Source organism: Eubalaena glacialis, chromosome 8, assembly GCF_028564815.1.
Source record: "Eubalaena glacialis isolate mEubGla1 chromosome 8, mEubGla1.1.hap2.+ XY, whole genome shotgun sequence".
In the NCBI taxonomy this organism is placed as follows: Eukaryota; Metazoa; Chordata; class Mammalia; order Artiodactyla; family Balaenidae; genus Eubalaena; species Eubalaena glacialis.
In genome coordinates, this window is record NC_083723.1 from 115,983,924 (window position 1) to 115,998,246 (window position 14,323).

General features: G+C 48.1%; 1 protein-coding gene across 1 annotated transcript in view; it reads left to right on the plus strand.

Annotated features, from left to right (window-relative positions):
- The window catches only part of TMEM178B (transmembrane protein 178B), a 350,603-nt gene extending 343,958 nt beyond the window's left edge, over positions 1-6,645 (plus strand). Inside the window, exon 4 of the mRNA XM_061198109.1 lies at positions 6,389-6,645. Within this exon, the coding sequence (XP_061054092.1) occupies positions 6,389-6,639 (251 nt within the window). The 3' untranslated portion in view covers positions 6,640-6,645. The remainder of the gene's footprint in view (positions 1-6,388) is intronic.
- Positions 6,646-14,323: the final 7,678 nt, after the last annotated feature.

A 14,323-nucleotide genomic window follows, 5' to 3' on the forward strand; every position in this document is an offset into this window, starting at 1 on the left:
GTTTTGATGCTGTTTCTCCACGGGGTCCGTGGCTGTGGTTTTACTGCGTAGCTTCTCCAACAGTCCCTGAAAGAAGTGGAGACGCGTTCTCCCCTCCCCTCCTGTGGATGCTGAAGCAGCGGCCACATAGGAGGCCCCATCTCGCCCGCCTTACGTACCTGCAGTCACTGCTCGGAAGTGGGCTGAGCAGAGGTTGATGCCAAAACTCTGAATATCAGCTTAAAAATATCTTGGTAATCAACCTACCAGGTGGTACTGGGATAGAACCATTTGGGGTTGCAGATTAAGTGCTCCCTGGTGACACTTCAAGGTGGCAGAAGAATTAACTGCCCCAAAACAATGCTCTCCTGGCCTGGCATTTCTTAACGTGGCAACATACCCAGGGATCCAAGTTTCTGTGCTTCCACTGGGTTAAGGCTTTAGGTTTTCTGTAACTTGCAAGCGAGGATTCATTTTTGTAGTCATTGCAGTATCACCGATTGGCCCCAGAGTGCAGGGCAGGAGGGAACGTGTAGGAAGGGTGACCAATGTGTACTACTTAGCCCAGGTCTTTCTAGTTTTAGGACCAAAAGTCACACTTACTAGGGACACACCCTCTACCCTCACCAACTCCCAGGCAAACTGGGATGGTTGATCACCCTTCTAGGGAAGCAAGACTTTGAAAGAAAAAAAAGTCAGAAACTGAAGGGAATTGGGGATTATGGGGGAAGCACTGGAAATCCTGTGTGTAGCCAGGGAGTACCTCAAACGTACCGTGTCCCTGGGGATTGGGACGCAGAATTACATAATATGTGATACCACATACTATCACATAATCCTATGAATCACTCATGTTCTGGTGGTAGTTCAAATCAGAGGAGAGGGTGAAGTGGCCAGAAAGAGCATGGAATGTGGGTTCAGAGGAGGAATGGAAGCCCCAAGGCTGAAAAGACAAAGGAGGAAACAGACAGGGACATCTAGGGAGGGGGACCAAGCCTGGATCAAGGGGCAGCTTGGAAACTCAGGGAAGAGATATCCAAGCAGGAGGAAGTTGTCAAACAGCCAAGAAACTAAAAGTGGGGAGAAAACTAGAATCTAATATTTGGCAACCAGGGAAACATTAATTAGAGATGGCAGCAACGCGAGGAGGTGGGTGAAGAGGCTGTATTTGGTGCTGGGACAAGAAGTCGGCCGGCTGGGCATGGAAACTCTTTTCTCTGTCTCACCCTCACTCAAGCCTCAGCGGTGCCTGGAGTGGAGGGGTGGGGGGCGGCTGGCGGGCGTGCAGCCAGGGATCCCAGAACACCACACAGCCCTCGCCCCTTCCAGCTAGGTGCCGACGGGACACGCAGACACCGGTGACTGGGGCTGGACCATGGGTTGCCAGGTGACATCATGGGTTTGATTCCTGAAAGAGCTCCAGGTGGGGATGGTCATCCAAGGAAGCAGGTGCTGTGTTTGAATCAAAAGGAAGCATTTATGTTTGCAGAGTTCGTTACACTCCTTGGCCATGCCTTCCCGCTCACAGGTGGAGTTCGCAAATAGGGACACCAGAGGGGTCTGGAGGACACTGGTCCCTCTGTGCCAGTGGGTCTTGTTAGCACCGGCTCTCGGGCTGCAGGCACATGGGGTGGTGTGGTCTCATCTAACTGGACTTCCTGAGCTCTGAGTCCAAATGTGTGCGAGTCCTGGCACGGAAAGGGTAATTAGATGTCATTTCTCCTTCCAGCCCGCTGCAACTGACTAGTTGGGGCTGGCTGCCGGGAGGGCTGGGCTGAGTAGGAGTCTGAGGCCCCTTCCAGGACCAGCAGGAATGAAGGTTGAGATTGATTAGCTATTTCTGCCAAAGGCATGGACTTGAAACTAATAGAAGAGCCATTGCACTTTGCTGTCCAAAGCTTTACAGTTCCTATAATGACATGCCTTATGGTCCCCTTGTGAATGGACAAGGCTGGTGCTTTTCAAAAATGTTTAGATCAAATGAAATTTCACGTGGAAACAGATCAAAGCAGGGCATTCTGGCCAAAGAGAGGAGAGAGGGCTGGGAGTCTCTTTTACTCCCTCTTCCTTTCCCAGTGGCAGCTCCTGAGGCACCTCCATCGAACAGGGTTTGAAAACCACTGGAGGAGGGACTACTTTAGGAGACGGTCAGGAAGGATCTCTCTGAGAGGATGGCATTTGAATTGAGATCCCAGAAGATCTCAAGAAGAAGGCCATTCTTCTTAGCTAGAGTACGGGGAGTATGGCGGTCAAGCTGAGAAATGAGGTCAGATAGGTAGGAAGCGTCCACTCAGGTAAGGCCATACAGGCAGGGTAAGGAAGGTGGGATTTAAATTTTTTTTTATATCACTGGAAGAAGAAGGCAGGGAACCAATGATCTGTTACAGAGGTTCTGTGGGAGATGATGGAAGCCTGACCAGGATGGCAGCAGTGAGCATTTCGGAAGTTAGAGGCACGATGGGAGTGGGACGTAGACACGCCTTCTCGACTCAGGCTTAGAGACCTAGGACACTGGGGCACTGGGATTGAAGGAGGGATGCTCTCCAGGCCAGGTGCGGACCCCCTTCTCTTTATTGCTTGCGGACACCCTGTTCATTTTTCAAGACACTTCTTCCTCTGGGAAACCTTCCCTGGCCCGGCATAGTTGTCTCTTACCATTTACTTCTGGGTATTAGCCCTTCTTTTCCTAAACATGGCTAGACATAGGAGCCACCTTATAGTTGTCTGCTCCAGCTCCCCGATTTTACAGACGAGGGGACCAAAGATTCAGAGCTGATACTAAACTCAGGTCTCTTAATCCCCAGTTTGGTGCTGTTTTCACTTCATCCTCAGCTTTTCATTTATGTCTGTCTCATATCCCCAGCGAGATTATAAGATTTTTTTTCATCTTTTTATTTTAGATTTTATTAAAAATTCTTAAGAACAGTGATCCTATCTTATTCTCCTTTTTATCCCCCTAACATCTAGCATAATGCTTGGCACAAACATAGAAGTTCAACAAATATTTGCTGATTGGCTGTTGGGTACACCATGGAGCCTGCGGCCACAGGAATGTCCCCTTCCGTCTGCCCCATTGCAGTTAACCTGCCTCCCCAGACCTGACATCACTTAGGTCTGACAGCCGCGCTGCTGCTGTCCCTACTTGCCTAGCCAGTGTTACAGCCAGTTCTGGCCACACAGCAGAACCTTGCTCCAAAGGGAAGGGCTTGGGCAGTTCTTTTCACTTAATTGCTAGCTGTGACTACAATTAGTCTTGGAGCCTGATTGGAATTAGGCTCAAACCCCAAGCCATGGGGGGAATTATTGAGAAGATGTGACCATGCATTATTACGTTTGCCTTTCTTGGATCGTCACTCACCAATCGATAAGTGCTCCCGAGCAATAAAATGACCCAGGCCACAGCCTGTTCCTTGAGGGGAGAGGAGAGCCTCATACCTGCCCAAAGGAGCACTGTACTTTTGGGTGAATGGAAAGAGGCTGCAGTCCCCCGTGCTGTAATATCTATTACCGCCCTTTAATTGAGGATGCTTTCTAGCAGAGACATTTAGAATCTCTATTAGTTCCCCAGGGAACCCCTCAGAGTTGGTGGTGGTAGGGGGAGTTCTGCACCCCACCCTTCCCAGTTGGTCACCAATCCACAGGTCTGAGACTTGGGCTCATCACCTGAGACAGAAAGCTGGGTCAGGTAGGGTCCTTGCGCGCCTGTGCCCCTCTTCCCCCCACGCTCCGGTACTCCTGCCGTGTGTATTTCCCGTTATTAATGCACATTTCCAAACTTGAATTTATAAGTGCAGAAGTACATAAAAATATCAATCCTTGCTCCGAACGGAGAACAGCCATGTCTATGGTAGCTGACGGAAGCTGCTCCAACTCTTCCCTCTTTGTCACACCGGGCTTTCCTGACATGTTGCACAGATGACCTGCATAACGGGCCATCTTAAGTGAGAGCCCTCAAAGTTTTTTCCCATCTGTGGGAATATTGACGGGAGCTAACAAACCACAGAAATCTTTAGAGGTTCCAAAGTCACAGAACAACTGACAGGAAGTAAAGGCAGGAAGATATCCCAACTAACCCTATTAACATGACAACAAGATGTATGTTATCAACAAGCTGGGCCATTTCCAATTGGTAGGTAATTAAGTCCATATGGTAATTAAGTAATTAGGTCTTCATTTATCAACCACATCTTTGTGTCCTGTCTGCTCTGCTTGCAGAACACCCTTAAAATAGTGTCTATCAGGCTTTTTCAGCTACTGGCAACTTTGGAAGATCAAAACTTCCTTGAGACCGACCTTCTCTCCCGGAACAAATCACTGCACTTAATCAGGAAGACTGTGCACAATTTGATGAGAAGAAATGTCTCCATTTTTAAAAGTATCCTATGTGGATACAGTTTATAGAGAGCCCTTGGGTGACCTCAGTCACATCCAGAGCTTCAGTTTATAAGATGATGACTCAGTCCACATCTCTAGCTCAGAAATTACTACCAGGCTCCAGACCCACGGTGCCAAGTGCCTTAACATCCCAAGGGCAGCTCAGATTTGAACTCAGCACGCATGCACACATGTGCGCTCTCTCTCTCCCTCTTCCTGTCCTAAATCTAAATTTTAGTAAATGACATCATCACACACTCAGGTTTCTAAACCAGAAATTTAAAGCGTACTTGAGGCCCAAGCAGGCCAGCTCTGGTTTGTTGGAGTTTGGATTCTTTGGAACTGGTGTCAAAACGAAGCTTTCTTCAATTCTGGCATTCCCAAGCCATCACGCTATCCTTGGCCGGAGTCCCACAGGCTGCCTCCTTCCCTCTGGCCCCCCTCTGCTTCTTCCTCACCTGAATCTGTGCCTCAAGGTTATACAAAAAACCTCTGCCCTAACACAGGGTCTCACCAGGCCAATCAACAGAAATCATCTGAGGAACTTTTAAAAAAGAAAGATTCCCATCCTCTCCCCAGGATTCTGATTCAGAAAGTCTGGGATGAGACATAATCCACCCTGGATACCGTCTTAGAATTCCGTCTGAACCCCAGGGCACAGCGGGAGAGACTCGGGGTGCTTTGTAACCCCCCCCACTGTTTTCCCAGGTAATGATGGTGCCATATCTGTTTGTACACGATGACTGTCGCTGCACACACGTGCACAAGCATGTACACACACACACAAACACACATGCACACATACGTACACCTACATGCTTCCCACCCACACAATTTTATTTATGCGGCACCTGTGCCCACATCACCCCTGACTCACTGCTTTCCATTGCCTCTACCAGCCATCATTCACTAAACAGTCATTCAGTCCTGCCCTGCTCCCTCCTCGCCAGACCCCTCCTTCCTTCTCCCCTTGACTACAGCTCCTAACTGGTCTCCCTGCCTCTGGACCGCCCTCTGCTCTGCTCCTGACTTAGTGGTCTTTGGAAACACAGATCACAGCCACTGAAGTGCCTGGACCCCTGCAGTACTATCGACCCCACCCAGCCTTTTCCAAACTTTACTGCTTCAGGCCATTGCTCTCCTATCTGCAGTGACAGAGGAAACATTAGACACAGCAAATATTCAGAAAAGCTCTTAAACTCATTTTAGGTACATCAAATATCTATTGGCTAAAAGTGGACTTCTAATTCTATTTGATAACATTGTATCTCTTGTAGCAGCCTTCTCATTGGAGGTTAATTTGAGCAATGGTTTTTTTTAAAGGAGCATCATTGAATAAGTTTGTGAAATACCTCATAAGACTAGGCTGGACAAGTTAACTTATGTTACTGTGGATTATGAATCTTAGTGGGTGAGAAGTGATGTACAGAGTTTCCCAGAGTTATTGACTCTGCTGCCACGTAGTAAAGGAGTTATCTCCTAGGCTTGGTGTTCCACAGAAAACGCTGGGAAATGTCGTCTTATGGGAAAAGGCTTCCAGGATTTGGATGACTGGTTGGTAAATGGGTTAAAGGAAAACCCAATATCGTATGAGACATTGTGTATGGAAAAGAAAAGAATAAAAATGTTTTTCTCTTTAAAGAAGTAGCAATGGGGGGTGTTTTCTGCGTCTCCAAGGAAAGACAGTGAATTTTAAAGGCTTTCGGAAAATGAGCCAAATACTGTCCTGCTTCACTGCACCCTACACAAACTGTCATGTGATATATTTTTAGTATTTTCCCAAAGGAGAGACTCCCCGAGTTTATCCAAGACTGGGCAGTTATTGGAGCATGAGGGAGCCTTGATACTATTCCCCTCTCCACGAATATTTCCAAACATTGATCTCGTTGGCAGGTTACTCTTACCTGGATCTCCTCATTGTTCCTACTCAAGAAAATCGAAAATGTAGTAAACCTCACTTCTCTCTTTCTCTCTCCCTCTCCTCTTCCCTTTCCTTCTCTGTTACCCCACCCCTGTTTCTTCCCTTCTCCTCCAGGAACTTTCTGCATCATTTCACTGTGCACCTGTGTGGCCGGAATCAACTTTGAGCTGTCACGCTATCCACGCTACCTGTATGGACTCCCCGACGACATCAGCCATGGCTACGGATGGTCCATGTTCTGTGCTTGGGGGGGCCTGGGCCTCACGCTAATCTCGGGATTCTTCTGTACCTTGGCCCCTTCTGTCCAACCTGTCCCGAGGACCAACTGCCCCAAATCCAGACCCGAGAATGGGACAGTGTGCTAAAAAAAACAAACCCATACATATATATATATATATATATATAAATATATATATAATATACATATATACAACAACACTCAATCAAGATGATGCCAGCGCTGAGGCAGAGTGGAGCTGGCTCAGGCACCTGCATCTCGTCGGACTTTGTGTTGCCTCATCACCGAGATGGGGAAGGCGTTCCCATCACGTGGCTCTTCCATCAGTTCTTAACTTTTGGCTCCGTGGTTTCTTGAAGACATCACCACTCGAGATAGTCCCGATTCCCGTCACTCACGAGGATGGGGTGGTGGGCTGGGAAGGGACGGTGCCCGTGGTCTGGGGCAGCACGGGTGTAGACAAGGAAGTGCCCTCCGCTGGGCTGGCAGGAGGGGACAATACCCCAACACCGATCATATCAGAGAAGCAACGCCCTTAGTTCATAGAGTGTAACCAGATCTTTGAGGCCATTTCCAGAACCATTTTCTTCTCCTGCCCTTCCGTTCTGATTTCCTTCCTGGCCGACCAGTGACACACAAGAAGTGGAAGAGAAAACACACCGAGAAGGGAGTTTTCTCTTTGCTGCCAAACTTTTGGACAAAGTTCCGGAGGTGGGAAGGGGGAGAGCACAGCATGCTGAGAGACAAGATCCGCATCGATGAGAGGACACTTCAGTGGATGCTCAGAAAACCCAGTCTTACCTTCCAGCTGCCTTACACCCAGTTAAGCAAGAGGCCGCCCTGCCCCGAACCCCATCTGCACTCCCCGGGAAGATCGGAGCCTTGGAGTAACGCTGTAATGTGTGTGTGTGTGTGTCTGTGTGTCTGTGTGTGCGTGCATGTGTGCGCGTGTGTGTGTGCACACGCGTGCAACAACTTCAGGCAGTTTCCTTTTTTTCTTTTCACCTTTTTAAATGGCAATACTGGGTTATGACTGTTGTCTGTCATTTGTGGTGGCTTCATGGCCCAGGATGGAGGGCCCAAGACCTAGGAAGCATCATGAGGGGCGGGCTTCTATGGGGGCCAGTTTTGCAGCTTCAGATCCCTGGAGTGTGTGTGCATGCGTGTGTATGTGTGTGGATGTTTTCTGAGTGTGGGGTTTTATCATTTGTGTTGCGTTTTTCTGTTATTTTTAGTGCAGCTGAAATTCCCAGAGGGCAGAACCAAGGACAAAACCACTGGGCAGAGGACCTGTGGTGCTTCACATCCCAGTTCTGGGACGTCATGGGATTTAGTCCTCTAATTTTGGAAGTTCAAGACACAGCTGGGTACACGAGCCATGAGCGAAGAGGGGGAACACGGTTCAAGAGGGAGAAGGAAAGTGGCCTCTGTTGCTGTTGGAAAGTCCATATACCAGACAAGACCTTTCACTTCCCATCACAGAAGCTGTCCTTTGTCACTGGACATCCACCCCTTTTGTAGGGGTGACCTCTGTACAGACGAAAGAAAATGGGTCACCTGCAGAGAGAGCCGCCATGTCCCATGGGCTCCAGTTTTTATGATATTGTGTAAATTCATGGAGAACTCTTGACTCTTGCCATCTTCTTCCTTTTCCTCTTGGTATTCAAGGCCATGAATCCCCAAGTAGCCATCTTGGTGGCTAGCATCCAAACAGAGGTGGCCTCAGTCCAGCCCGGTGTCTCAGGCTTGGTTGAGCGCATTGGCACTGCAGGGGTTGGCGAGCTGTGGAGCCAGCCAGCGGGTTGTGAAAGCTGGGGGGACAGGAGTCTGCCAGCAAGAGTGGGCAGCAGCAGCTGACTGTCACCTCAGTGACCCCGCAGGGGCCGAGCAGCCCTGGGGAGGCAAAGAGAGAATTCCCCGAGCCGTCCAGCCATGGGTCAACCGTGTAGCCGAGAATTCAGTTGCTTCATAACTGAATGTGCTCTGGGAACTTTGCCACCCACTCAGCAGCCTTCCTTCCCAGCCATGCCCTCTGTTTCATCTATCTGTCCTCTACCCTACCTCCCCTCCAGATCCTCCCTTGTCTCACCTGTGAACCATTTCCCTTCTTCTCCCTCTTCCATCCACCAGGCTCCAAGTCCTGCCTCTCTCCTCATCTGCTCTTTTTGACTGTGTGTGTGCGTGTAATTCACAACCACATAGGACATCTGATGTGCGTGGATGGGTCTGAGTGTGGGTCTCTGTGTGTGTGTATCTCTCTGGTGCATTTTGTGTACATTTGTGTCAGTATGTACCTGGACGCAGATGTGCGGTGTACTACTCAAGACTTCCTTGCTGGCGACACGGATCAGCCTCTGCAAAAAGGCTCATCATGTGTGAGTGAGTGCCCCGTGCGTGGGGAGCTAGGAGATGACGGGGCAGGAAATGCTGTTAGCTCCTAATTGCACTTCTAAGGATGATTTTTAAAACAAAGGATGTATTCTATGAGAAGGGAGATAATTTTCAGGAAAACCCAGTGTTTCAATTGTACAGGGAATTTTTAAAAAAATAATTTGCTTTGAAAAGTTAGATTTCCCACTTCAGGGGAAGGGCATACTTGGGCTTGAGGAAAAGTGAGGAGAAGTATCTCAGATTGTGTCTTCCTTCCAAGCATCTTGACTGGGCTCCGCCTAGCAGGGAGAGGTGGGTGTCCACCAGCATCTGTTTGGGGCAGAAGGCTTGTCTGTGACCACATCCAAATTTCAGCTGTTTCCCAATTGTAGGAAAATGGGGAAAGAAATTCCAAATGGGGCAATTTGTAATCAATCATTTAAACTTTTCTTAAGTAACCAGTACTGTTCACCAACCTGTAATGTATACCCTCTTTTTTAATCCCATGCTTGCCGTAAATAGATCATCCACTCTCTCCAACTACTAATCTTTATAATAGACCTTTAACACAGATTGCTGCATCTCTTTGAAATGTTCCTAAATGCTAGGAGGACCCCTAGGAAAGAAGTAAACCAACTGGGCTCAACTCACCATCAGCAGAGCAGGAGCTTAGAGCTGCTTTCTTTGGTAATGGGGCCAGAAATGTACAGACACGCACACTCTGGGTCTGGCCCTGCTCGGGGCCAATAAAAGCCCAGCCACCTGGCCAGGATGGAAGCCCTGTACAGATGGCAAGTCCTGGCTGTGGGAGAACTGCTCTGGTGACCTTGATCCCTCCGGCCTAGGGACTTGACCCCAGATGAAGATGTGTCACTCCAAGCTGTCACTGAAGCTTTCGTGCTGTGAGGGCTGAGGAAGAAGAGAAGGCAGAGAGGGAGGAGAAGGAAGAAGGAGGCTCAACCTTCGAGACTCTTTACATCAGACTCTGCTAACCCCAGATCAGAGTAGAACCCAACCTTCTGACGGGATTTAGGGTCAGCAGCCTCACCCGCCAGCCCCCACCCCAGGTCAAGTTCAAATTCCCTACAGGTGTGCAGGCGAGGCCTGTGACCGTGTATGTGTTTTGAGCTCCGTGAAAGTCGACCTTGAGCACGGGGCCTTTTATTTCCTTCCCTGCCCTAGGACCCTGGGGATTCAGGAAAGTGGGGTGTCTGCCTTAGAAAGAGGTCCTATTTCTTCCCCCATTTTGAGAGTTTTGGTTTCTTCTGATTTCTGTTCCTTTCTGTCCACTCACTTCCACTTTCCCTCTGCATCAACTACGACCCATTAAAATAGTTAAGGAATCTGTCTTTAGAGAGGCTCATCCACTCCAAGCAGCCCCCTTCCTTGTTTGCTGTGGCTGTAGGTTTCATAAGGAGTTCTGTGACTCCCTGGCATCAAAGCGTAAAAATATTTCAAACGTGCCTGTTCCAGCTTCAATCCTCCTCCAAGTCCCAGCCTTTCAACGATAACACCCTTTCGATTTCAGGGATCACAAAGTCACAAACACTCGACAACTCCACCAAATCAAGACAAAGCCTTCCTCAATCACACGTCCATGTGCAGCACCCTGGGCCCTGGTGCCATTCGGGGATATTCTCTTGTTGGGAGTGAGTGGTTTCACCTAGCAATGCTTGCCTCTCTTTCGATAAGGGAAGAAGACGTCCTGAGACTCTTCAGTCGGCACCCCACATCTTAATGTTCATCCACTGTCACCACGAGAGGTCTAAAATGAAAGAACCACGTGTAGTTGTCCTGGTTTAATGGGAGGATGTGCTGCTTCCGTCTCCAAAGCTGCCCACCTGACTCAGATTCAGGATAATGGAATCAAGTACATCACCCAGAGGCATTTAGAATTGACTCTGTCTTCACCTGGCTTATTCTGAGAGCATTAACGAACTGATTTTCAAGTTTTGGGGGGGAAGGAGTGGGAAGAAATACACTCTGGTCATCTTTGGTGTGATATGTGTGGGATGTTTGCTTGATTCTTGTAGCTAAAGGGAAGCTACTCTTCTGAAAATGTCCCCTCTGCTCTAGGGACGAACCTTTCCCGTGGACACATCCAGCCCTTTCCAGGGAAAGATGATGAGTCATGGAGTGATTTCACCACAGATAGAGATAGTTGGTGCATTAACAGCCGGGTTGGCTTCTGTGCTGTCTTCTAGCTGTTATACAGTAGAGTAAGGGGACAGATTTTTTTTTTTTTTTTTTTGATATGCCTTGTAATTTCTTTTTTTTTTTTTAAACATCTTTATTGAAGTATAATTGCTTTACAATGGTTAGGGGACAGATTTTTAAACAAGACCACCTGAGTTGATGGTCACAAAAGTTTCTGGTTTCCCTCAATGTGGTCACCTTGGTGGGCTGGGTTTTCCCTCTTTTCATCAATGTCTCCATGGTGCAAAATATTTCTTAAACATTAGGGTTAGTTCTTAGACTACATTATTATTGGCTATTTGTTTTTTTTTTCTTGAATAATACATGTTCATTGTAGAAAATTAGAAAAATAAAATACAAAAGAAAAGAAACCTTAGAAGATTGTTCATAATCCCATGGCTCTGGGCATCATAATGGTCATATAACCAACACTTCCCCATCAGTGGTCGTCTCTGGGTTGGCAGTTGGGGCCAGGGGTGCAGCCCATGACCACGGAACTACATTGGTCTGCGTGGAGTTGACCCTATGTTCATGGCAGTGAGAGCACAGGGCCCTGAGCCCCCAGAGGTAGCAAACAGGCCTTTGAAGAGGCTCAATGCCAGAGCTTAGGGGCAGGGTGGAACAGAGCTAAAAGATTCCAACTTTGGGATTTCTTTCCTTTTTCTGTTTCTCCTTCCTTCCTCTCTCTCTTTTTGTTTTTTTTTTTTTTTTTTTGAGTGCCACCTCAATCTAATGATAGGTGTAAGAGCACTGAAGCCAGAGTAACTCACTAATTCAGCTACACTTGTATAATGCAATTACTGTACATTTCATTTCAGCTCTGTGCTAAAATGATTTGTGACTCTGGGCACTGTGTATTCTCCATACTTGAACTTCCTCATCCACAAAATGAGGATAGAGATAACACTTTACCTCATGGTATATTAAGGGTGACAAAGAAATTGCAAAGTGATTTGCAAACATGAAGTGTATGAATTATGCACTGTTCAAATTCTCCTGTAGCAGCCAAGCCCCCAATGAATGGAATTTTTCCACGTGGTTTCTGAGCCTCACCGCGGAAAGGATAATCTAGAACGAGGGGTCCTCTTGGCCACTGAACAGGACTGTACTATCCAAATTAAGCACGTAGATTTTATTTGACCATCCAGCTTCCTCAGAGAAGTCGGCTCCTTAATTTACCCATTCCCAGCCTTCCTTCCTTGTGTCCAAAGCCAGTTTTGCAAAGAGCACTCTTAATCCTCTTTATTATTCCCAGAGGTGATGGAATAAGTAAACCATATGTGGCAAATGGCATAAGTGAGCTAAAACAGTTAACTGTTAAGGCACACAGTCGAGGCCTCAGTTATTTACTGTTTTACCATTCTCCTAACGTCATTTCTAGCCGTCCGTGCCCAAGTGGTGGGGCAAATCAGATTCTGAGGCATTTTAATGGTCTTTTAAGTTTACGATGGGAACGAGCTTCAAGGAACTGGGATCTTCTTTCTCTTGGCCGTTGGTGAAGCAGATGGCTTCATCAGAAGCACATGGGTTCTTACAGGAAGGCCTTCGGATGGTGCATTCACTAGGAGTTGTTCTGGGCGTGATCCTGTTTGGGAAAAGCTGAATTCTAGGTTCTAAACAAGAAAAGAAAGCATTTCCCAAAGGGTCTGCACGCTTTCCACTTTGCAGTGGATCAGCTTAAGTGTTATGGCGAGACCTTCTCTAAGGGAAATCCAGGTCACTACTCCCAGTATGGTTGGAGCCCAGCCAGGGATGGGGGAACCACCCAACCGCAGAGGATGGTGGTTCACTATCGAGAAACAGAAAACTGGGTGTAAGTTACACAGCAGTAACTCAAACCTGGCCTCGCTCTGACAGACACCAACCTCAGCCATTGCAGCTCCCTCTCTCCACTTCCAAGGACCGGGTGTTTGTTCCTGGAGGAACTCTGTGTCCCGCTGCCCTCTCCTGGCTGCGCATTTCCCTTCCTTTCCGGGTCGCCCGTAGACCCTTTCTAGCCTGAATGTATCTGTGTGTCTGTGTCGCTGTGACTGTAATGATGCCTTTCACATGAAGAGCTTTCACCAACTCCATCTCCTCCTCCTTTCCCCTTTCCACCCATGGTGTGACTGTTTTGCTAGTCAAGACTATCTGTAAAAATGTACAAATAAAAGTGGGAACTGAAAATAAGGGGGAGGGAATTGAGACTAAACAAATGCATTGCTGTAGCCCTTGGTTTTCCGAGGACTTACGTGGACTGCCCTAAAATCCCAGCTCTGGGTGGGATTTGAAGGGAGGGAAGCCATTGGCGCAGGAGTTTTGTTGTTGTTTTTTTTCTGGTTGTTTCTCTGACAGTCAACGAGTGTCTGCTTGGAACTCTCTTTTCTAAAGGTTTGGGCCTTTAAAATATATTTTCCAAAAAGTAAAAGCAAGTCATCCAAGTGTGAAAGGTGAAGGTCATCGTGAAGGTCAACACAGAGACCTGATCTGGGGGTGGTATTAATAGCCTTGGCTATTAAACTGACTCACTCGGGGCCTTGGGCGAATGTGGTTACCTCACCAGGTCTCTGCGTCCTCTCAGCCAAACGGGGCTGGGGGTTCCTGGGGCTCCCAGTCTCCCTGGCCATTCTGCTGCTATTTTTGGAGAGGCTTCAGGCCCCTGCTGGTACGTGTTTACTGCAGGAGGTGCATTGGGAGACTCCCTCCTGGCTGCTCCCGCCCCCACGCTTTCACTCCTCGGAAAGTGACCTCGAGCCAACATCCAGTGTGTGCTCGGAGTCCAAAGCCTTTTATCTACCTTTTCATCCTCAGATGCCTTTCCACCCACTTTGATGATGTCATTTTACTGCGGTTACCGACAGAGCTTTGCTGCGCTGGGGTAGGAGGTAGAGTTTCAAAGGAGATGATGTATGTGAATTGCTTTGGAATCTATGACTTACTCTGCCACCCCAGCTTGTACTATCAGAAGCAGGGAGTCTGGCCAAGGGATGCGACCGAATCAGAATGAAGAAAGCCTTGGTGGGGTGCGGGGGTAGATGCAGTCCGAGGTAAGGTAAAGAAAGCTTTTGGAAGGGGAAATGGCAGAATCACAGGGCATCCTCAGCATGGCAGCAGAGAAGGATCCCCAAAAGGCAGGGCACCCAGAAGAGGAAGTAGAAAAGAGAAACAGGGGCAGGTAATCCTATAGCACAAAGAGCTGCCTCCCCACAGGCTAGAGGAAACTAGCTGCTCCAGGGGCAGATTCACACCAAGCTTGGCCAGTGACC